General features: G+C 39.6%; 1 protein-coding gene across 2 annotated transcripts in view; it reads right to left on the reverse strand.

Moving 5' to 3' along the window:
* Positions 1-22,849, reverse strand: part of zmp:0000000755 (phosphofurin acidic cluster sorting protein 2) — a 47,877-nt gene that overhangs the window by 20,785 nt on the left and 4,243 nt on the right. For both annotated transcript variants that reach the window (XM_053436300.1, XM_053436299.1), the window contains exons 2-3: positions 7,259-7,346; positions 537-626 (exon numbers count right to left, since the gene is read on the reverse strand). In XM_053436300.1, the coding sequence (XP_053292275.1) occupies positions 537-626; positions 7,259-7,346 (178 nt within the window). The remainder of the gene's footprint in view (positions 1-536; positions 627-7,258; positions 7,347-22,849) is intronic.

Consider the following 22,849-nt stretch of genomic DNA (forward strand, 5'->3'; position numbering starts at 1 on the left):
GGATCCTTCTGAGGCAGCACTTGAGGACAAGGCTGGCCCATTTTGAGCAATTGTTCGAATGCGGCCAACAAATGCGTCATTGCATTCCAGGAAAACAAAGGATCTGACAGGCATCTCTGGCAAACTCATCCCAGGATTCATGCGCGCCAGTGACAAAGCTAAAGAGCTAGTTGAGCTGCAGGGAGGGCAGCTGCTGAAAGTAGCAATGCATTGGTTTGAGCGGGACAACTGGTGACACAAATAGCTACGAGGATGAGTCCGTTGGAAAACCATCGTAATCGACAACAGAAACAACAAAGCCATTTCCTGTCCGCTCAAAACAAGAGTTAAAGCCTCCTCTAATCACAAATAACAGGCACATTAGTCGTACAGGCAGATTTTAAATAAAAAAGTCTGACATAATCTATTCAAGTTATTGTAAATACCCATGTCTGAAGATTTTGAACCTAAAAATGTTGCAAATAGAAAATAATCCTGTCCGTCAAGTAAGTGCTGTATCAGTGTGAGAATTCACAGTATAATGTCAGAGGCCTTGCCTGTAGTGAGAATGTGAGCTCCAGATCAGTCTCCATCAGTCCGTTGGGAGGGAGGATGTACTCATTCGATCTGAGGAGACGCTTTGAACCCTGAAAGACAAAGTAAAGTTTCATTGAAAGAAAGAATTATAAACGCTACACATGAAAAATAACACAAAAGGCACAACCAGCTTTGTTTTACTTGCAAGTCTAAATTTGACGTACAACTGTTCTGGAATGAAAACAACCAAATTTGTTTGTTTTGAGGGAGCAAATTAAAGCTCTGAGAGTGGACTCAAAATTGGTTCTTTTATTTCTGTTCAATTCTAGTAGAGCAGGAAGAGAGAGCCAGTGAAAAAAGGAAAACGGTGACCAAACGATTCACACACACAAATCAGCCATGACAACTGCACATACATGGTTGTTTATTAATGTACACATACACTATGTAAACAACAGAGAGAAATATGAAATTGAAAAACAAAGTCAAGGGAAAATCAGTAGTATCGCTGTAGACCATGAAACATAAATTGTACAGTGCAAACCGCTGATAAGGAAAACAGGCAACAGGATGAATCTAGTAGATTCATGGATATGTGATGCACCTTGATTGTAATAAATGTTCAGAGCATACCGCTGTTGAGAATGGGGAGAATGTCACATCTAATCTTTCCAATCACAAACTAGTCAGAAATGTGTTTGCTAGGGAAAATACTTGCACAGGCGAGGAGAGAATAATATATACTAAAATATATTGTATTTTGTCATGGGGTTAAACATTAATTATCAATTCTTGAAAAGTGAGTATTTAGCTTCAACTAGATTTGTTGCCTGGAACCCTATATGTGTAGCTGATATTTTTTTAAGCCATTTTGAATGTTTAAATTGCACAACCACATTGTGTGACAATATGAATATCAATTAATCAGAGTGGTATTTTGGCCTTTTGGCTAGGAGAAATGTAACGTTCTGATCAATAATCTGTAGCAACTTTTAACTTAGCAAGTTAGCTTACATAAAGTGTTTAGCAAAGTTATTACAGGTTAAATGACTTTCAGCTAAAGTTGAAATAGCTAACATAGTCTTAAATTAGCTAAAATCTTAAATTATATGTTCGTTCCTCAACAACACTGTCAATGTGAACCAGTCTATTTCAAATGAATTCCCACCCATAAAAGATTTCACAATATCATTTACAACATCTTGAATCATTTTTCTCCAGGGAATTTTAAGGTTTTAGTTCAATTTTGTGTGAAATTATTCAAACAAATCAATTCAAGTCCATGTGCTTACTTCGGAATAAATACCAATCCCCATGTATGTCACATATAAGGTTGCTTCTTAAGCCTGTATCTATCCAGACGACAGTGGTCTAGCGTGCAAGCCTTATTTTAGTACCAGCCTGCTTCACATTCACACATTTATGAAGATTCACACCTTGAGGCTGCCCAGAACAAACAGTCCTCTACTCCTTCACAGCTTTCTAAAGAAGAGTGTTACTAGACCAACTGAAGAGGTCCAATGGACTTGTTCAGGATCATATCCTCTACTCTTCTCATCTCAACTCATTATTATATACCAACCCGCTGTCCATCCCTTTACTGGCTATTTTAGCCCCATGCACAGACTTTACCACTACATATTCTTATATATATTTCTGCTGTTTTTATATATATATATTTTATTGTACTATCCACTCCAGCAGAACAAGAACACTTTCCTACTGGACACAAATTGATCTAAATTTCCCACGGGATTAATAAAGTATCCATCTATCTATCTATCTATATCCAGAACTGGGATTATTCTCTTCTTAACCTTAAAGCTCCAAACTACTGCTAGATTCTGTATTGATTAAACCAAATTTAGTTTTAATATCTAATATATAATATTACACATGCTACTGTGGATGAGAAAAACTCATCAGCTAAGCTAATTCTGGGAGCTGACACAAAGCTGTTGCAGCCACACTGCGCAGGGATTTAAATGCCATGAGTTGTAGCAGTCTCTTAGTCTTAAAAGTAGTCTCAAAAGTAGGGGCACAGACAGTCAGTGTGTCCTCAGAGAACCTGCCCCGGCCTCACAGCATGTTTATAATCCTAACCCTTTCTTGCCTTCGATTAGAGTTGATCATGTTCCTTGTCGAGTTGAAGATTAATCCCTCATCAGGCTTCTTTTATAATTTTGAAACAAGCAATCAGGGAACGGGTAAAACTGAAAGAAAGTGTGAACGTGAGAACTTGAGAACAAACACAGCTTGTGAAGTCTCTGGTTAACAGTTTTATGTCAAGCTGTGAGCACTGAAGAGAGGCAGCTGTTGTGTAATATGTTTGGCAACTCATCAACGGCTGTAAAAATGTCATTCGTCCTCTGAGCTTAGTTCAGGTGTCTGCTAAACTTGCCATTCGTATTAAGTAAGACTTGGTGAGCAGCACAGAGCGGTAATGACATCCTGTATCTGGCCGGATACCCTGGAGAGACACTCTTTCATGGTCCGATGCAGTGGCCACGACACTGGATCCTAATGTCATCAGAGCTGCTAAAACATGTAACGGGATACCAAATTAAATGGTTGGGTGTGTGCTGAGGAATCATCACAAGATACTAGTACGGGGTTAGCTTTCTTCAAGAAGGCAGTGATGCTTCACATGCGTGTCACATAACTTACTCGTCTTATTGTATAGTACTAATATCTCAATGTCAATGCATACAAGGACGATAGCAGTGTTGAAATCAACCTCATGTCCCATTAGGCATCAATAAATAAAGTCTGAGGAAAAATCCACACGGCCAATCATTACATTCGGACCATATGAATGGTACAACACCCGTTTTGATATGTATCGGTTGCATTTTCCCTAAATGTAGCCAACTCTTTCTAGCTGGACCCTTGAGTTTTACAAATACAAGCATGCCATACACAGCACTGTGTTTAAACCAGATTGACTTGATTTAAAAAGAAAATATACTTCAATGTCAATCATTTAAAGATGCATGGACTTTGCATGAAATAACGCTTTGAAGAAGTTAAGGGAACATATATAAAACAGAATTTTTGGCTTTGCTGACACTTTTAAAGCACTCGGCTGTAATAAGCAGTTATCTATCCAGTCTATTGGTTCAATATGCTGCAGAGAGGGAAATGCTGACAGTACCCTGAAGGTAGTTGCATAACAAGTTTTATAAGCGAGGAAAACGCAAAACTCGGCCTGACCTTGCGACTAACTTGAGGTCCACAAAGAGACCTGGTATGTAGTCTTTTCTCATGCTGTGTGGCTGGTACAATGAATCAAGGCACAAAAGCCGGGCACTTTCAAACTGCCTGACATGCATCAACAATACAGAGCCTTGGCAGGGAAAGCTGTACTGAATGTCCTTAGCTGCCTAACCCCCAATCCCCCCCTTTTTTGTTCTCTTGCCCTTTCTCCCCAGCTACAAGTTTCTCTACTGTCTTTCTGGGGCAAGATGGGGTATGTTACAACCCCTTTACTCGACCAAGCTCAACAAGCTTGTGGCAAAACAACTTAAACTTCACACTTCTTCTCAAAATTACTTTTTAAAAACATGTTTAATTGTCTCAATTGGCACCCCTGTTTACAATAGAGGCCGGAAGAGATTTAGGGTCAGTACAAGGTGAAACGTGGAAAGTGTGTGAAAGCAGTTTTAAAGGCTTCTGCTTTCACCCAAAACACACACACACATCTATGTTAGTGAGGGCACTTATTGGCATAATGCATTTCCTAGCCCTTACAACCTTCACGATCAAAACTAAATGCATAACCCTAACCCAAATATTAATCCTAAAACCAAGTCCTAACCTTGAAACAGCCCATTCAAAGTGGGTCGGAAAGTGAGCAACAGCCAATGTCCTCACTCCGTATGTCGTAGGCTCAATTTGAACAAGTACACACCCACCCACACCCACACACACAATTGTCAACAATCATTTTCTGAATGGATTGCAAATAGAAATGCTTTAGACAGCGGCTTTCCAACAATAATCCAGTTGATATCAATATCTGGCTACAACCTCAGGCAGCAGCACACTGAAGAGACAGGACGCAAAACATACAATCACGTAATGCAGGTGCAAGAGGAAACCACATTGCAATCAAATGTGCAGAGAAGGAAGCAGGTTTGTGTTCGGAGGCCTGAACTACTTTAAGTGACCCTGCAGTCTCCAGGGTGAGAGACAGAAGGACACAGAGTGTCCTCTAGACTAAAATGCAATCTCATCATCCCCACCGCTTTGACTTAGGGAGACCATCCAAATGATTAGCCATTACAGGGATTGTGTGCATGTAGGCCACTTAACCTGATGAGACTCAGAGAGAGAAGAGAGACGGAAACTGTATGCAGAAAAGGGGGCTGTTGACATGGTGTCTTTGTAAGTCTCCGTCTGAAAACAAACCCACTTATTCCTCTGTCATCTTCTCCAAGTGTCTGTTCATCCCTCAGCGTCTCTGTTCTCCCTAAGCAAACCTGCTGGAAATTGCATTTAATGCTCCAGTTCCGGAGCTGTGGCGAACAGAGCCTTGCTCGTCTGTCCTCCAGGCGGAGATTTCACGCTCCGGAGACAACGTAGCTCATGGATAAAGCCACACTTGGTTGGTTGCTTTCTCTTTCAGGATGATGGTAAAAAAAAAAGAGAAGGGGGGGGATATTTGTTTCCCTTTAGATAGATTCGCCCACTATAGCAGAGCTTTCCATAAAGTACTGGCCAAAACATCATCCACTCATTGAAATCCAGCTGAACTTTATTACCCTATTTCCACATAAAGTGACAGGGCCTTTATCTACCTCTGAAGAAGATAACAGCCGTTATTTCAGGCAGCTTTATCAGAAAACACCTTTATTTCTGATTCTGTGAGCGAGGCTGCATTGCATGCCACACAAAAACACTTGCTATGGAGAAGGCAAAGCAGCCCCTCCATAGACAAGAGAAAGGACTGACCCTGACTAATTACTGTGTTCTTCATTCTCTCTAAACTTCACTTAGAATTTTGATGCCAGGACTATTATTTATTTAACTGACATTTTGATTCCACTGACAGATTATTAAAACAGTGACTCTATTCATATGAGGATTTATTTTGCTGCTCCAGAGACATTAATTACTTGTAATGTCAGATGCTTCAAATCATGATTTAAAAATAATATATTATATATGATTAGGATATATTGTATACAGGTCTCTCCACAGCATCCGCTCTAAGAGAGAATCCATATCTAAATAAACAATATCATTAATCCTAGTAATTTTCTCCTGCTTGTGTCAAACGAATTGTACGTTCATTGTTAATTTTATTTTCCTACTATTTGGCTCCTTCATATCCTTATAGAGAGCAGAGCTATTGCATAAAGGTCCAATTACATTTCATAATGCTTGGGACAGTATTGAGAGTAGAGCAGAAAAATTATAATTTGTTGAGGCGTGAGAATAAAAAAGGTGGCTTCCCGGTCTGCAACCTAAGATATTTGGTTCCTTTATTTATACAACAACAAACACACTAGTTGTGACGAGATACTTCTGGTTCTATTCTCTACACATTAGACCCTCATCAACTGTATGATGTGTATACTACACACACACCAGCGCTGTAGTCTTACAGAAGCAGATTATTTAAGCATCTACAAGATACTCTGGTTTTTGTTCTGTTCCAGAAACATGTGACCAGCATCTTTACAACCACTACTACACTTACTGCTGATTGCGTGTTTTAAAACTGGAACCTGTCAGTGGACTAAAGGCATTCCAACACGCTGCCACTCCACATCAGTCTAGTCAAGGAACTTGCAGTACATACACTATCTTAGATCAACACAAGAAGTATTAGTTTCCATGATGTTTATGTCATTTGAAAATTACTAAAATATCAATATAATTTTAATTTTTTTTTTTTAAACAAAAAACTGAATTATGCTTTACTCTTTCAGAAAACTGTTCTGAGATGTAAAGAGATACATCAAATCCATTTCAGTATCTAATTAGTGTCTATTTTTAGGTTTAGTGGTCGAGCAGTGTGTGACAGAATGCCGCTGATGTAAAGGATGTTGTGATCGTTGCACAGGAACGTGTTGCTACTGTGACAGCAGGGATGTAACTCAACTGACCTCAAGTCATCTGTGATCAGTGACATAAGGTAACTCCACAGTACAGATGGAGTAAGTTTGAACTCTATTGCTGTGACCTTTTTTATTCAAGCACAACATTACAAAAGCATGTTAGTTTGTGTAGTGAGCAGAACAGTCAATGTTAAATCATGTACCAATGCAGATATTTGCTGTAATTTATTTTCCCATTAATCCAGCCAACTGCTGCTTTTCGCTATTAATCATTCAGAATTTGTAACATCAATATATTGCAATATTGGAAGGATTTAAAATGTCAGTAACTGTAATAGCAAAAAATCTATTAGCAGTCATTGTAAGATGCACAATCCATCTTAAGGAGCTAATGCTGTGCTTAGAATAGTAATAATAGTCTGCCATTTAAAGCACCTGAGTGGATGTGACTCATCGCAGCTTCCTGTGCAGCTAAGGAGGTTTTTTATCACTCGGCAGGATTAGCAGCATATGCTATCATCATCGAGGCTTTGTGAGCGTGTTGAACAGGGTGCAGCCTCGACAAAGGGTTGTGATACTGTGAGCTATGTGCTCCAGTCCATGACACGTTGGAGCAATCAATTGTTTTGCAATTGAGCTTGTTGCTCCCATCACACGTGGGAGAGTAACCCACCCACCTGGATTTTGACAGCTATAGACAGGGAGTTCAGCTCTTTATCCAGTTCTTTGAGGACAACCAGCTTTTTCAGTGTGAGACTGCAGAGCCTGTGGAAACGACAAAGAACAAGAGAAGGGGGTGAGAACAAAAAATGATTAGTGGCATGACTAAAACAGAATGCGAGCACACCTTCCTGACAAGCTGTAACAACTGGGCATGAAAAGCATGGCCGCCAGTATTCACATTTCATATTTACTTGTGTCTTCTTCTTTTGGACTGAAGGCATGATAATGACAGGAAGCATTCAGTAATCATCAATTACTGCTGAGAAAGCGAGTGAAAAATCAGGAGAGCAACATAGTAATCAAATTCTCTTCTAATCTATGACATTTTTCTGAATGATGATGATGCACCAAAGTGCTAAGAAATCCTCCTTTGAGCTTTGTGGGGAAATACTTCATGGAAAGAGTCATAGATGAAGAATAAGAATAAGAATAAGAAATGCAGTGAAGTGTCCTCAGTAAGCCCTGTTTGAACAAGCTGCCACATAATGTATTAAAAAGTTACACGCAGAGTAACTTAGTGCCATCTGTTCGTTATTAAATAAAACAAGAAACATATTTACATACGCCTCATACAAAGTAAATACATATTTAATTTGGCTGGGCTTTTTAATATTAGATAACTATCACTGGGATCTAGATTGGGTGAGGTGTAAAAAGACTGAAGACAGGAAATATAATGTATTTAATTAGAAAAAAAACATGTAGGTAGGTACCCAGTGGACTTATCTCAGGTCAGCCTGTTCTCACCAGGTTCTCACACAACCCTGAGGCTGCAAAATGTGCTACAACTGACAAGACACACCTCAATCTCATGCTTCTGTAATGGATCAAAAACCAGTTGTGACCCCTCCTCTCACCTGGACCAAATTCCACCTTCTGTCCTTCCCACACACGCACAGACACGACAACAAAGACACTCCGCAAAAAGTCAAAAACACCAAGGACATGTTTGCTGAGTTTGCTCCTGACCCACTTTTACCTACAGTCCCTACTCAGAAGGTTGGGAGATAGTCAAAGCAAACAAACAGCCAGTCACCCACTTTCCCTGAGAGACTTTCACCCATGCCATTCAGTCACTCCCGGCTAGACAAGTATGATTCACAAAGATTCATCCTGTTCAGACACAAAGGAGACTTTGAAACTTTACTGTAACAGGCAACAACAACAGGGTGCCCTATTTCGGGGTTTGAAGAGGGAGCAAGGTTTTGTGAACATGTTGTATGTTGTCGTTTCAACATACAATATGCAACTTTGGCCGTCAGGGGCTTCTCAATCAAAACAACGCAACTCAAGCGCAAATCATGTTCAGGGATGAGGTCAAGTAATTAATTTTAATTGTGATACGCAGCAGACAGAGATTAATTATCGTGATCCAGTATGAGTGACCAGTCCAAACATTGGAAGGACCAGCTAACAGCATGTTTTTTGTTCCTCATACATTATTTGCCTGTAACATTATAGCAGAGACGGGCAAAGCCATAGGCAAAACCTATACAATGCAACTAAAAGGCAACCAAAATGAAACGCCCTGCTACCTTATATAAAATTAGAGATTTCTCTGGCTTTGAACATTGTTTAAAAACTGCCAAAAGCAAAAGTCAACTTAATAGCAAAGATCTAGTTGTGTTTTTTAGACATTTTATTTAAGAATTTTGACCTATTTTATCTTTTTTATGTATTCGAAATATGTGTAACGTAAAAAAAATCTTAAAGTTACAAGGATTTCTGAATTTATACATTTTCTAACTTTACATTTTAAATTTTTACTGTCATTACACTGACTTATATATGAACTGATCTCTTTCTCTTTCTTCCTGACTTTGTTTTTTGCTGGTACAGAGCCCATTCTAAATATGCAGCTTCACAACAAAAGTGGCCTGCAGTAGCTGCTGACTTGGTGAGTCCTGAAGCCACATCCCCAATGCTGCACAAAGAGCTGATTCACCTGTTTCTTCAAAGTTTGGTGAAGCTCGACTTAGTAAACATAATTGTGAAATGGAGATTAAGGGGTTATTGCCATTGGTGTGAACGTTCCATTATCGTGATCAATGTCATAACATATGATGATAAGTCCCAGCCCTGGCTCGCTGCTACAGAGCCCTGTTTCTTTAAAATGTGTTAATATTTAACAGTTCACGTGTCAAAACCAGAAGTGTACCACTGTACTTCTTTAATCCCCCAGGAACACGTGCATTGAAGTAGATGGGATCGACAGTTTTGAAACAGGACAGTACACTGGAGATCCCTCACATTATAGTAAGATGTTGTACGTTTGTTCCTTCAGGGGGATACGAATGTCTGAGACCAGTGGTCCCCACTGTAAATTTTACTGTAAAAATGAACCAGATGGAGGGAAATGGAAGGAAGCCAAGGTCATTACATTCCATTGGAGGTTTATCCAAACAGCAACATGAATCTATCTTAAATAATGGCAGTATAAAAACAGGAATGAGCCAGGAACTTTGTGTTCCCGTGTCGAGTCTCCCTTTGGCCCAAATAGGTGACGACATCATTTTGCAGCGGGAATTCAACCGCAAGTAGCGAATCCACTTGGCTGAACAAGTTACCTCATGAAAAACTAAAATGCTAATCTATTTGAGTCTAGAGTAATCAAAGGCTGAACATTGTAGGTAGCGCATGGATCCAGCTTGCCTCATGGTGAGGATGAGTCACCAGTCAGCTACACCATTCTGTCAAGGATAAAAAAAACAGAGCTGAGGGTTTAACAACATCTCTACCCCGTCACATCTCTCTCCCTTTCTCCCTCTCTCCTTAGACTGGGATTCACATGTAATTAAAAAGGCTGCAGGCCCTGAGAGCTCACCTAGGGAACCAGGGATTTTTTATTATTAGACAGAGGTGTTATCTCTCCTCCTGCCTGCCACTGTGTTGTGTTGTAAGTGAACCTAGTTGCCATCTGTTCTGGCCTGGTACCAGTCTGTCCCTGTACTCCTCACCAGTGCCAGTTCACTTTGCCACCCAAACAGCGGCTGCAGTGACAGGCCAGGTGCCACACAAAAGCGCTAAATCACTGTGCTGAAATGGCTGGCAGAGGCACACACTGGGTCATGGATAAATCAGCTGGTTTTAGAAAGGTCTGCTAGTATGGATATACTGTATATTTGTGATTACAGGAATATAGAGGAGGGGGGTGGGTTTATTTACGGAATGGTCTCCCCTTCACTCAACAGACACTGGCACACACTCAGGAATTGAAATAGGGGCTTGGAGAGGCTCCTCAAAGATGCATTAATCCTCAATTTTGGCATGTCATTGTCACATTCCCAGAGTAAGCCTGCGGTGGGATCACAGCTCGCCTCACTCTGCGAAAAGAGGACGAAAACACAACAGTGTTATCAATCCACAGAGGAGGCCGCGTGGGTGGAGAATCTATAGAGCCGTCTCCAGTTCAATATTTCTGTGAACAGGAGGTGGAAAGGGAAGATAAGTGATACATGTTTGGTCTGTTTCCCTGTTGATAAGGGCCCATGGGGGAAATCCCTCTTTCAGTTTCAGTGCTCGGGCTTGCTGAGCCAACTCATCGCTTGCCAAGCTCCTCTGATTGGGTCATCATTGTTATAGATGTTATTGATCCTCAAATGCACGCCATGTGCGGCGACTCTGCTCTTTCTGATCATACTCCTGACATGTCAGTGAGGAAAGAGAAACTAATGTAGTCCCAGTCCTATACTGATTGTAGAGTAAAATCAAAATGAACACTATGAAAAAGTTTCAATAAATTCATTATATATTTCCTGAGGTTAGAACCCAGAAGGCTGTTCTATTAAACTGCATTCAATCTAGCTACTGTAACTTTAATTGACTGGAGTATAATAATGTACTTTTCCTAGTTCCTGATGCATCTAATTATACTAACTAGGGATGCATTTTTTTTAATTAGTTGTATTATAGTTAATCAATCAATTATTCTTTTTCAATGGATGAATTGTTTGGTAAAAAAACGGTCACAATTTGCTTTAAGATTTGGCTATGTCAAATGCCCATAGCCAAAATGTTGTGGAGCAATAGATTGGTTATCGAACGACTCTACAAATATATTTAGTTGTCTCTATTCTCTTTCTAATTTTGAGCTCTTGAATCTAATCACTATTTAAGTTTTACAAAACAATTAAACCACTGCCATATCAAATTATCACAAAAATAACCTAAAAATACCAATAATACATCAAAGAATACAAGCGAACTTCTCACAACCTTTGAATATCTTAATTTGTCTGATTATCAGTTTACAATTAGATAAACCAGAGTAAAATAATTAAAGTATTTATCTTCCTTGTAACTTAATCCAACCACTCATCATGATCAGTTTGTTGCTGATGTATTTTATGTTGTTTGACAAATCAATTAGATTCATCAAACAAGCTGTGTCTTTTAAACTGTCCTGCCTTCACTCACCTCACGTTTTATCAACATTTTGCTAAAATTGTGTCACAGGATGTGCGGATTCTAAATCGATGCCAGGATTAGAATCACAACCTACCACTAGCTAATTACATGCAAACCAGTTTCTGGATGCCATCTTCTATTAATGACATTGACATATAAAGCAACTGACACCAGTGTAATATCATATCAGAATGAATAGCTATTGACCACCCTGAAGGACGATGCCCAGTAGGCGCTTGGATTCTCTGCGGCTAATAGCTTTAGCCTATATGACATCAATCACAGCAGCACAAGTAGTGCTGCTCCATCTAAGCCCATTAGTGTGTTCAAGTCACTCGCTGTACCATCACTAACTGTTGACCTTTTCGGCCTATAAAGTAAAGTGAGACCATTAGACCACAGGGCCATTTCCCCCTTTTCGATTACACAACGGCTTCCTGTGACATACCAATATTACTGAGGAAATCAAAAGGAGGCTTTGTATGAGGGTTATACAGTTGAACTGACACACTTGAACAGCGTCTCAACCATGTGTACAATACAACAAAAATCTATTACAACTTAATTTTCTTAATTACTCAATCTTTCATTTTCACCTGAATATAAATGTTTTATTAGCGGCTAACCTAGGCATTTTAACCACACACATTAGTCAATTAAAGAACATGAATGCTCTGAGAATAAAATCACCAGGAATTTTTACAGTAGGTTTGGACGATATGGCCAAAAATAATATTGATATTGCTTTAATTACTGATATTGTTTTATTGCCCTGCCCTACCCTATAGTGCAATATCAGTTAAGTCACCTTAAACCAATCATCATTACTAAATGCTATTAAATAGCAAAGGAGTTGAGAACTACTTTTGAATTAACTGTTATGAATGTTGGTCCATCTGTGGCTAGACTCAAATCCTTTCACTTTTATCTGTGCAGGACAAACAAAACATCTTATCAGGCATTACACTCAAACAGCCGCGGCCAAATATTTGGTTTCAGATAAGAGGCCTGTGATTGTGGGTAGTATTGCACAGTGTATTATCTTATCTTGGCTGCTTCATCCATTTTCTCTACAGTAATAACAAGGAGGAAAAGTAAACATTTGAAGCTTTCATGTTTCCAGTGGTGTACAAGTTTAACACTTCATCATTTAGGCATAAAGCTTTTCAGATCTACTGAGTCACCAGCGACAAAATGGCTCCAGATCATTTACAAATCATATCATTTACACAGTGTTTCACAACTGTGTGTACATGATATGATTTGGTCGTGTCTCAACCCAGAAAGTCTCTCCTTTCCAGTGCAGACTCTTAACTTATCCCACCTGTATTGAAGTGTTGCTGGAACATCAGAGGGAATCGGTGGTGGCAAGTGGATTAAAACGTGGACAGCAGGGTCGAAGTCAGAGATGCACACATTCTGCACAGCGAATAATCCTTTGTGTTAGCCCCTTTCTGACCTCACCCTCCCCCTGAGTCAGCCTAGCTCCCTTTAACCCACACAAACACAGAGGCCTCACGCAGTCTCCTCCGGAGTCAGATCTCAAAGAGAACGTCTGGCGCGACACCAAGCTTCAGTCAGTCGAGTTGAGTTTGGCTCTTTGGTAAAACGATATGTCTGTCTTAAGCCTGCTTATGTGACAGAAGACAGACAATTTATATTACACCGACATCACAAGGTATTTCAAATATTTAAACCCCATCCTGAAATCAGCTCCCTAGGCTCTTGGCCTCTGCGTCACATTTGAAAGGATGTGACTAGATGCATCTCAAGACATAATCCTTCATGATTAAGGGGAGAACAGTGATACCAGATTCAACTATGGTTGTGAAAAGTCACGACAAAGCCAGAGCAGAAGGAAGTAATTCACATACAGATCTTTCTTCAGATCATATGAAGGAACGCATTAAGAGCTATAAATATTTAAAGTTTCCAAAGTAATAAACTGTGTGGAACTTGTAGAGTCTTAGTTTATTAGACAACAATTCTAGATCTGGTGCAAACAAACAATACAAATCTTCCAAAGCCAACAGTTCAAGATGTCCCAGAATATACGAGTACATGGCTATTATCTCCGTTCTATTTCTGGGCCACTTTAGTGACAGCAGCATCTCAAATAACTTAACGATGGAAACACTGTTAAGTTCAAGAGCCTACAAAGAGACAAGTGCTACAGCACTCATCCCATGGCAATACTTACAACAATGTTAAGATAAGTGACAGTCGTTGAGTTGTCAATTTCTACGTCCTTTATCAATGCTTACGTTCACATTTGTCTCCGTTGTCTGTTTCTACTTTGCACAGTTATTTCTGCTTCCAATAAAAACAAAACCATCTTTACATTGTTGGGGCCATAAAAAGGTTTATCATTCAGGCATGGAGATGGGTCCGGACTATCAATGAGCAGGTACGAAATCAACTGAGAGGCCAGCAAACCCTCTGAAATGAACGATATGCTACCTAAACAAAACAACACTTTTGTAATTCTTTCCCCCTGGTCAGCATTCTAGTTGATGTTTTGCCAAATCCGTGACCTCGGATCACTGCACAGCAATTGTCAGAGGCACAGAGTAGGGGGAAGTGGACGATGGATGATGAGCAATGTAACAGAGAGCTGAATGAAAAAGACACTGTCTCTGTTTGGTATGTGCTGGGGGGGCTTCCAAGCGAGGGAACAAGAAAAAGGACCCATGCTTCTACTGCTTTTAATGTACTATTTCTCATATTCTCTGCTTCAGATGTGAAAGAGGTCACAGTCTTCTATTAAAACATGCTTCAACATTATGCTCTGCATGAAATTCTTGCATGCTACTACCGGCTTGTATGTGGGAGATGGACAAAAGTGCCTTTCTCGTCAGTCCAGGCTCTCGCAAAGAAAAGCCCTTCCACTTTGTTCATTCATAATGCTATTATTTGTTCATGCGTGGTTGCATAATTTAGCCCAAATAAAGGGTACGCTGGTCTAAAAGCTACTTCTTCTGAATATTTCATTCACCTACAGGAAAAAACAGGAGCAGGTCTTTTCACGGTGAGTGCCATCCTTTAGCACTTGTGAGGTTTTCTCTGATAGCAGTACATGGAAGAATCACTTTATTTATATTTTATATTTTTCCTTTACTTTTAGGTGGTAATTGTATGCAAAACAAATCCCTACAATTTAAAATCCACACCCTCTGCAATGTTCTAAATAAAACTTCCCTTTTTAATCTTTAATTTTAAATTCATAGTTTTTAGACAAAGATGAGAAAACAATGGAAGTTACAAAGAAAAATAGTTAGAGAGGGAACAGAGAACTAGTAACCATGACAATGGAAGATATCAAAGAACATTTACATTTAGAGTTTGGCCAATTCAGTTGATATCTGGTGCCAAAACTGACATAATTCACTTTAGACTGAGGTCACTGATCCACGTATAAGATTGAATTCTGTATTCAGATGTTTTTCTGAATAGTAAATGTGTCAAATGCCCATAGCCAAAATGTTGTGGAGCAATAGATTGGTTATTGAACAGCTCTACAAATATATTTAGTTGTCTCTATTGTCTTTCTAATTTTGAGCTCTTGAATCTAATCACTATTTAAGTTTTACAAAACAATTAAACCATTGCCATATCAAATTATCAATTCTACACCTATTTGTGTGTGAATACATTATTTGCTCATGTATGTTATCTACTTTATAAAAGCTTCATGTAATATTTCACATTTAGTACCAACAATACCGTTTAATATTTAAGAGGAGCTACCGTTACTAGATTATTGCATCTCTATTGTGATACGGTCTAATTCAGAAGACTGAGCAAGTTGCTTTTAACAAGTTAAAACAGTAGGATGTTTCATAAGAGCTTAGCCTGCACTTAGGCTTGCATGCAAAAGCTATTTTACCCCTTGAATATCTGGTTGGGTGTGACAGATGGCCATATGCTGGTTGGGATTTAATTCCCTGAATAAAATCTCACTCTCAAGGCCACTGGGAAAGAGATAGAAGAGGCTGTGACCCAGGTGCACAAGGGCAAATGTTAATTTGGTAACTTGCTATTTGATTTATGTGTGAGACACCACCTATTGTTCACAATAGCAATGTTACTGAAAATGTCAATCAGACCTCTGGATTAGAAAGTGACCTTCTGGCGTGCCAAAGAGGTTTGTAAAGCCACAGTGTAATTATCATTATGCAACACAACAGATGGTATGCACTCATTAATCAAAACAATACAAAATATTTTGTAATGACATGGCAGCTTAAGCTTGGCCAAAAGTCATGTGATTAAGCGTAAAAGAGACATTACAATTTTTGTAGACATGGATTAAGTCTTTTGAGTAGCAAACACAAAACACCCTGTGGGCTTAAAATGTGGCTTTGATTATGGATTCAAATATTGCTTGATACATTATAGTAGTGACATTTTTTAAATAACTAATGAAACATGTCCTTTGTGTAGTCAACAGCATTCGGTTCCCAAGCTGTATGATCTGTATGCTCAGTGTGTTTCTGCAGCCATATTTTGGCCAAGCCACGGCTAAATGCACAACTTCCTGTAGTCAACCTCATGCACCAATCATGTTTGGAATAGTTGACAGAAACTTCAGTACCCAAGGAAATCTACAAATAAGGAACTCACAGAGAACAAGCCAACTCTTCAAAGCCATGACGTTTAATTTGAAAACATAATCCAATGACCAGTAATTAAAATGAAATAATTATTGTATTTAAAGTATTTTGAAGAAATGGTAGACTTTATTGACTACCAGTGAGAGTTGGGGAGGACTGGCAGTAACCACTCCACCTGGCTACAATAATTTAGATGCAGACAGACGTCATCGTCTATTTTCTAAAATCCCACATTCAACACGTACTTAGTGTTTAGTCATACTTTGGAGGGATTTTAGCTTCTTCTTGGCAATTGAAGTAGAGACAAGAGTTACCATGGAGAGCAATTTGGTGTAACAGGAAGGCAGGACAGGTATCATCACTCAGGTATGAAACCACCCTGAGGGTGGTGTTATGAAAAGAAAAATGGATAGGGGAGGGGATAAACTGGTCATTTCCAAGAATGCAAGAGCAGAGGGTGCGATAGCTGCACTCAACTTGAGTCTGTCATAATACTCTGAAATATGTTTTTTGTAAACTCTGGGGTCCTGAGGCAGCCCCGTGCAGAGAATCTGACTGCTGTGGGGATTACAGACACATTTGATGTAATACTACACAGGGCTGGTACATGAGCTCAGAGACAGATTTTATCTCACTTTTGCGATTTAAGCCAATGCTTTCCCCTCAAATGCCCATTTGAGCAACAGTTATATCTGTGGAGCATGAATCAGAGGTTTGGCCACTTTACTCTTGCTGCGTGGTGGGTGGTTTGGTTGAACCCTTCAAAGCCTTCTCTCTAATAATGATGGAAGATGTGCACATTTCCCATTGAGAAATACAGGCCAGAGTCTGAGTTACAGAAAAAGTACTAGGCGGAAACAGTAAAAGAGAAAAAGCAAGATGGGATGATCTTATTTTAGTCCAGCACACACTGTGAAAAAAATCTGCCAAACTAAATTAACAATCGCCCTAAAATTAAGACATACACGATGTCACAACCTAGTGACAAGGTTTGTGAATCAGTAATCGATGAAGACTATATTCATAGTTGACTATAGCCGCTCTCTTTCAGGAGCATGGACTCCCAATGGGGTCCATCTGCCTTTTTAGCTTTGTTTTCAACTCTTCTGCCTCTTTAATATCAATTCAATATTCAGGAACTCTTGTTGCTCTTTTCGCAGGGCTCAACAGGTCTTTTGTTCAGCCCTGACCACAAACTGATGAGGTCAGCAGGCCTGTGTTTGTATTGGCCATGGAAGACAAGATCAGTCCAGACATGGCATGTTTACAGGACAAGCCAGAGCAAAAGACGCCTGGACCAGTTCAACTACAGTAAATCATCAATAGAGGTAGTATGACAGATTATACCTCTCTAGCATGCAGAAAATTACGATCTTATCAGTTTATATACGATACATCTTTATGTTCATGCATATTGCCTACTACATCCAGTGACTTCCAATTTATAGAACAGTAACCAGACCAGCAGATACAGGTAAATCCTGAGTGTCGCAGCCTCTGACAAGGTAACGACTGAGCTTTAAAATCCTATTAAGGTGGATGGTCTGCCTGGCAGTAGCGTTCCTTTGCCTGGAATCTCCTGGTCGGATCAAAAGCTCAAGAGCAAAGCCTTGTTTAAAACAATCTCTCTGTCTAGGCTGCTGACCAGCTTGATTCAAAGACCAAGAAGGATCAAATCAAATATTGACAGAAAATATGACATTGAAAGTTAAACTTGAAAGAGCAACAATTCACTTTTCAGAATTGTGGAGTCCAGACACTGTTAAAGCGAAGACAGCATCCTGTCAGTTTTTAAATTGCAGGACAATTACTTTGCTGCCAGAGGTGGGTGAATAATAATGAACCCAGTGATTACTCTGCTCACTGCTGAGCAGAATAACTGTGATTATCAGTTCAGTTCAGTAATTATGCAACCCTTCTAACAAGGAAATATTTGGTATTGCAATACTGTGTAATTAGACAGTAAAGACTACGTCAGAATCCAGTATTTTTGGTTTGAGGATCCTATAAGTCCCTTTACAAATGACCGACAAAATGATTCATCATAAAAATCCCTGAATATAGGCTAGATAGGGCAAAAATAAAAGTAATATGATAGCTAGGAAAGCCACCCAGACCTTTGCATCGAATTATGGAGTTTTTATACATCTTAAGCTTTTATGCTTATATTGTTATCATTTCATTCATCCCTGAGTAGGCTAGGGTCCACTGCAGTTTTCATAACGCAAATGTCATAATCAGAAGGTGTGTACAGATATCTATGAACTCTCCTATTTATGGTGTCCATACAGATTTGTCCGTGCCGTAATGCAGACCCTAAACGCTACGGGGGAATGGGGGTAGGGGCAAAGCTTGGGTAGCTCTGATATGAATATAAATTATAAAATCTTTTGTAAATGTGTGGCCAAAATTAAGATGAAAAAACAAGCAGCCTCTATAACCTGGGAAATAAATTAACAAAGCTCAGCCAAGGAAATATCATTTTGCATTATTACGCATGACAATTTTCCTATTTCTGAAATATCAACTATTGCTGTCAGCACTACTGGGTTGTATAGTTATCCTGTAATGGCCCTTCCAGAATTGCAGCTCATTATACTCTGCATTCACATCTTGCTTCTCTCCATCTCCATGCAACATTCTTAAATATATGGTCTGAAAAGAGCAGCTGCAGAGGTGGACTTTAAAACCCAAGAGTTTATGAGAGGATGAAAAAAGTCGCACACTGGTTGTGTGGGCTAATTGGGCAAAGGAACATGTAGAGCAAGGGGGCTCCAGACAGTTCAGACTCTTTAATCTGTGATTAAACATTTGGGCAGGGCATCCAGCTCAATGCTATTCAAGAGTTGGCACTTGAGGGACTGAAATGTCCTTAACTAGAGAGCAAAGGGAAAACTATTGATTCCTTTCTCTGGATTTTATTCAGCCAAGATACGGACAACATTTGGTCTGGGTTTGTGGGATTTGAAAATTATTATAAAGTGGGGACAACAGAATTACTGAGATTTTATCATTTAAATAATCGTCTGACAGGTACATTTTTACTGTTTTATTTGGAGTAATTTGGTGAGTTTCAATACATATTTAAGCTGTCACCAATAATTTGTATGCCTTATATTTTCTCTGTGTCACCCAACGGTATGTTTACAAGACTGCACTCTGCTAGAATATAGCACAGGGTCGCTGACTTCCATTATTACAATGCTTCATGTTTTCAAATGGTCTGTCATGTGCTCTCATTCATCCACACTAGAGTGTTGTGTGTCTGAAATAATGGTGTGCGTGTTGTTGCTGCTGGCACATATAGCTCAGGAAATGCCTGAATGGGAGAGGTGGGAAATAAGTAGAGCAAAAACAAGAGAGAAAACGAGTTGAGAAACATTGTCCCAAATGTGCTTATTTTGACAGGATCCTCCCTGTGTCAGTGGACAGTTTCCTCGCCTCACTTGTTGCCTCAGGAAGTTGGATCTCGTCATGAGCTGAGACCCCAGTATCCACCCACACAAGAATCTGGCCTTTCTCCCATTCTGAGGTCCAGGCAGGGGGAAACAAACCTTTCTTCCCTTTGTGGGGAATTCGACATGAGTATTCAGAACATGGCCGTTCGCTGTGGAGTTCTGGGCCAGGTCAGCAAAACTTTTCAACGGGGTGTACAATCCATAACACTGATCCTGCTTACCCAATCCACCCTAACCATCCCTATTGTTGGTCAACAACAGAATACAGAAGGGGCTCTGCAGAGGGGCCTGGCTCTGCTGCCCCAGCAGCTCTATAGTTGCAAGGAATGTGAAACGTTTCCCAAGGAAATTCCTCCTCCTCCAGGAAGGCAGAGAAGGAAACCAACAGACGTTTGACACATTTCAGGCAGTGGGAGTGAGCATGAAACAGAAGAGAGTGAAGGTGCTGATTGGCCTGCTGTTAGCAAAGTGTGTGAACAGCATGGTGAAGCAAGGAGTGCGTTTACTGAAGGCCAAGCAATCCTAAATCTGTCTAGTGCTCATAAATATCAAACTTAAAAAGCTATATTTTTTTGCATTAACATTCATAATTTTTTTTAAAGATAAATTTATTGAATGTCTCAAATTCCTGGATCTGCCCATTTGACTTGATCTAGACAAAATAATGTTTTTTTTTCCGGTCAAATAGAAAAAAAGACATAACCTCATTGGCTGAGGTAATAAATGTTTCTGAAATCTCAGGAGTCTATAAAAATGTCTCACTAGCCCAAACACGCATGTTTTATTTCTCTACATTGGCTCCAGTGTAGAACAAATGGCCAATAAAAAAATCTCTCAATTCTTTTCCCATTATTTTGGGATAGTTTTTTCAGCATCTTGCTGACTTAGAACTACAGCTGCTTAGAAATGAGATGTTATTCCTTTAAGTGAAATGATCTGCACTGGAGCCTTTCCACGTATCCATGTTGGAAATAGTTTATCCTGTTTCAGTCCGTAAAGGCAAATGACTATTGCACATTAATACTATGCCAGTTAATGACAGGGATGTTTTCATTGTGAGAGCTTAGTTCTTCAACATTTCAAGCATTGTTCCTTCACTTAACATATCCCAAATGGAGGATAATATAGTTATTTAGCAGTTTAAAAAAGTGCCAGAGTAACAGTAGAATTAAAATATGACATGTCCTAAATACTAAGCAGCTTGTTTTACTTTGACATCTCAGCAACAGTCATTTCCACACCTGTACATACTACATCAGCTTTCAGTTGGGTAAGTGTAGCGAAGCAAAGCCTGCAGACAAGACACAGACTGACATTCAGTGCTGTGTCACAAACCTGAAGGCCACTGAAGAAGGCCAATGGAGCCTTGTTTATGATTCCAAAAGGAAGCAGAGGCTTAAGCAGACGGTGTCTGTGTGTAGCATCAGATTACTAGCTCTTCTTTTCGTGTTATGAAATCAGATTATTGCAGCTCCTCTGCTATGAGATGGAATATCCAACCCTTGAGATGAAGGGGTTACAGGGGAGGTGAAAGGGTAAAGTGAACTCATATTATGTGACGGACAGGACGTCTTTTTTTGGATTCCGTTTGACTGGATTCATCTTTCAACAAACAGAGAATCAGACATTAAATCAAAGAGCTTAAGGCCAAGGATGATACAGAAATACAATTCAAACTTCAGTCCCCAGAGGATTTTGTTGGCTATTTTTGAGAATATTGTGCAGGTTATTTTTGGGGAAATTGTGATGCATGTCGGGGTGTTTTTAGGCAATGAAACTATGGGAGCAAGTGAAATTTACACTCACACAGTTTGTCATGGAAACGAGCAAACATGCCACAATCACTGTGATTTACACTATACTAACATTGCCACCAACCATACACTTCTACATGGTTACCAACCTTAATTCTTCCAGCACCGGCAATAAATCTGTAAGCTACAGCCGCTGTAGTAGTTGAAAAGTATTTGTCGATCGATGACTTTTGTTTCAGCGTTTGTGTTCCACTGAATCGTTGCACACTGTACAAAATATTCACTTGTGCTAAGACCATCAGGGAACTGCCTTGCATAGTCTTTAGCTTTATTTTTGTGGGTATATGTGAGACGATCATGTCTGAGTCTGCACAAAAAGTGAGTTATAAATATACATTTTTGCGATTCCAATGTTGAGGAGACGCTGTATGATAAATTCCAGGGTGCACAGCAGCATAAAGAATGTATAAAGACTTGTAGCTGATGGCTTCATCCCAGGTAACAATGTGGTACTTGCTCCAGTCCAGGCCTGGGTTTGTTTTTTGTTTATCTTCTCTACTTGTTGACATGCACAGCACACATCAGTTTGATACACCGTACAGATTTTGGCCAGAGGAAATAAACATCTGACCAGAGCCAGCAAAGTACACTCAATTACTATTGCGATAAGGCTCTGCAACTCACAACAGAATAAGGTCATCTTGGGACTCCCATGAATCAAGCAGCCAGAAAGAAGGATGCTCTGCTCAAGGGAGATAAACGTCAGAGGGAAAGAGGAAAATATGTTGTTTTGTAGCCTGCGGCCACACCTTTACCCTTAACCCCTCTCAAACGTAAAAGACAGATATACATTCAGGTCAAAAATATCACGGTATGAAATGGAATTCAAAAGTTATCTCTTGGATAAAAAAAATGGACAGTGACCCACATAAGACTGTCATGTTTATATGTAAGGCCTGTGAATTGAGAACAGGTTTCGATCACAACAACTCCCCTGCAATTGTGGAAACAAGGCAGCCTGGCGAGCTTGTATGGCAAACACGACCAAATTGCTCGGTTGCTCTCATCATGTCAGTTACGATTGTAAAGGTCACAACTTCTGACCCTAGGTTGTAAAAGATCTTTGAACTTGGTCAGAATCCAAACCTTCTCATGCTGCTACACATTATTTATTGTGAATAGATAAACATAGCACCATGATGCTGACCTCTGCATTATTATCATTCCTGCAAATACCACATCGTTCCCTCAACAAATGCCTGCCGTGCCATCGTTTTTAGACAGGCTACTTGGATTTCCAAGCGTTTAACTTA

This window comes from Pleuronectes platessa, chromosome 12, assembly GCF_947347685.1.
Source record: "Pleuronectes platessa chromosome 12, fPlePla1.1, whole genome shotgun sequence".
NCBI classification, from domain to species: Eukaryota; Metazoa; Chordata; class Actinopteri; order Pleuronectiformes; family Pleuronectidae; genus Pleuronectes; species Pleuronectes platessa.